Consider the following 2,672-nt stretch of genomic DNA (forward strand, 5'->3'; position numbering starts at 1 on the left):
AAAATATTTTATTTTCAAAATCATACAAACTTTTAAATTATAATTTTATTAAACTGATAAATGACAATTTTTAAATAATAAATATTATTTATGTGGAAATTTAGTCATATATGACTCTTTTAATATTACAGAGAATGAGAATAAATTAATTTATTGGAAAATGAACTTATACCACTATCACTCATTCGTCGATCTTTTGAATCATGCAGTTGAGCTTGAAAAAACCCTTGAATTTCATTGCCTAATTGACTTCACTAACAATATTTTGCATACATTTTTTTTTTTCTAGATTTGAGCATTTAACAGACAAAGTACAAATGATCAATTTCCCATTTCCAAACAACACTCAAACCTAATTTACCTCAAACTGAAATTGAAACCAAACACATGTCAAATAATAGAGAAACCTAACCAGGATGAACTCTTCTACTGTCACCATGCACGATGGTGATGAAACACTTCGTTTTTTAACCTAGTTTTGAAGGGAATGGCCAACTCCCGGACTGTGGCCAGGAGCTGTAGGCCTGAAATCGTTTGCATTTTTGGGTGGCGGGGTTTCAGTTGCTCCGACAACCACACTCGGTGTTGGTGGTGAAGGTGGAGCTAGAGACTGCGTGTTGGCAACAACAGCTTTATTGCCTTCAGTCCCTGTTTCCTTCTGATCCAATATCAAAGGCCTTCCTACAATGCACTGAATTTGCAGGAAGGAAACAAGCAAAAGGAGAACAAGAAAGGAGAGTTGCTTGTTTTGTGCCATAATTTGAATTGTTTTGTGAATCTATATATGATCTAAAGGGAGAGAAGATATAGCCAAGCAATAGCTTAAAAAAACTTGCTTGATATATCGAAAACTAGGGACGAAGACACTAGACTAGCAACTCTGCCTATGAACCACTTCCCCATATTGCTATTTATAGAAGATTTCAAAGCTTGGGAGAGCAAGTTGTCAACAGTATTTCAACATAATTTATGTTATGTGGGAATTACGAAAAAGAAAACTAATAATACAATAATAAATAAAGAAGGTGGCAACTAGTTATTAGTTTAGTGATAAATGAATTGTGAGTTCCAAGTTTAAGGTTTCAGCCATGTTACTTTCTCATAGAATTTATATACTTCAATAAAATTAAAATGATTAATATATGATGCAGTGCATAGGTTTCACATACCATTAGCTAATAATACAATAACTAATCTTCATTGGAGTAAAATCAAACATATTGAAGGACTTAAAATAAATACTATATTAACTTTATTTAACATAATTGAATATAAATTTTAATTTTTTCTTTTTGTTTCGGGTATAGGGTTTGAGGTTTCATTTTTGATTTTTGATTCCAAATTTCGGGTTTGGATTTTGAGTTTTGGATTTCAAATATGATGTTTTTGTATTTTTCATGTTTAATAATCATAATTAATATTTATTTTATAAATAGAGTTATTTATATATATTTTAAACCCTTCAATAATTTTTGTTTTACACTAATGATGATGTATTATATTATTATTAAGCGATGATGTATGAAACTTATACATCGACCATGCATCAAATATTCTTCCAAATAAAATTTATCTATATATATGTACTATATTTAAATCATAAAATTATATTGTTGTGAAAAATAATACAAACACCAAAAAAATTCATCAATTGTAAAATTAACATAAATTATATCTTAATTATATAAAAAATAAAAACTTAAAATACCACTACACCAAAACAGGTTTTTAGCGGCGTTTTTTTAGGCATTTAGCGGCGCTTTCTAGCGCCACTAAAGTTATTTGCGGCGCTTCCACAAGCGCCGCAAAAAAGGCCGCTAACGAAAACGTCGCAAACATTTGCAGTGTTTACAAACAAAAACGCCGCTAAAGAACATGTTCTTTAGCGGCGCTAAGAAAAAAACGCCGCTAAAGACCGTATTCTTTAGTGGCGCTTAGAAGAAAACGCCGCTAAAGAACATGATCTTTAGCGACATTTTTTTCTAAGCGCCTCTAAAGAACATGTTCTTTAACGGCGTTTATTTCTAAGCGCCGCTAAAGAACATGGTCTTTAGCGGCGTTTTTTTCTAAGCCGCTAAAGAACACGGTCTTTAGCGGCGTTTTTTTCTAAGCCGCTAAAGAACACGGTCTTTAGCGGCGTTTTTTTCTAAGCGCCGCTAAAGAACATGTTCTTTAGCGGCACTTTTATACAAAAACGCCACTATTTTTGGGATTTTTTTATAATAAATTTTTCATTTTTTCGGCCCTCCTGTAGCAACAAATCAAAAGCAACCAGAACTAAACCAGCCAAAAGCAATAAATTTATATAATATTTCAAATTACACGAATAAAATAATATTAACATCAATAAATAAAAGCGAATTCATATTATTTTTGCAAAAAGTGTTAATTGTTAAAATGATAAAAATATTTATGTCATACACTATGAAGGCGGAAGTTGCGACAGAAACATCTTCATCATAATCTGAAGCTGCTGCTGGAGTTCGTCGTACTTTTTGCTCTGCTCTGCTTCTCTCGCTGTAGCCTCCGCTTCCCTCGCTTCCGCCTCTGCTTTAAGTTGTAGCTGGAGTTCTTCATATTTCCTTTGAACCTCAACTGTGGTCGCTTGCATCTGAGCCATCTGGTCTTTTAACCTCTGAACTTCAGCTTGAGCCTGACTCCCCGAAGCCATG

General features: G+C 32.9%; 1 protein-coding gene across 1 annotated transcript; it reads right to left on the bottom strand.

The window, feature by feature from the left end:
- Nucleotides 1-334: 334 nt before the first annotated feature.
- LOC105789770 (precursor of CEP5) lies at nucleotides 335-861 on the bottom strand. Its single transcript, XM_012617129.2, has one exon. The coding sequence runs from the start codon at nucleotides 755-757 to the stop codon at nucleotides 473-475; it is 285 nt and encodes a 94-aa protein (XP_012472583.1). The 5' UTR covers nucleotides 758-861; the 3' UTR covers nucleotides 335-472.
- Nucleotides 862-2,672: the final 1,811 nt, after the last annotated feature.

This window comes from Gossypium raimondii, chromosome 2 (genome assembly GCF_025698545.1).
Source record: "Gossypium raimondii isolate GPD5lz chromosome 2, ASM2569854v1, whole genome shotgun sequence".
In the NCBI taxonomy this organism is placed as follows: Eukaryota; Viridiplantae; Streptophyta; class Magnoliopsida; order Malvales; family Malvaceae; genus Gossypium; species Gossypium raimondii.

Excerpts from the sequence above, each read along its gene's own strand:
- LOC105789770 (XM_012617129.2), bottom strand. The coding sequence starts at position 757 with ATGGCACAAAACAAGCAACTCTCCTTTCTTGTTCTCCTTTTGCTTGTT.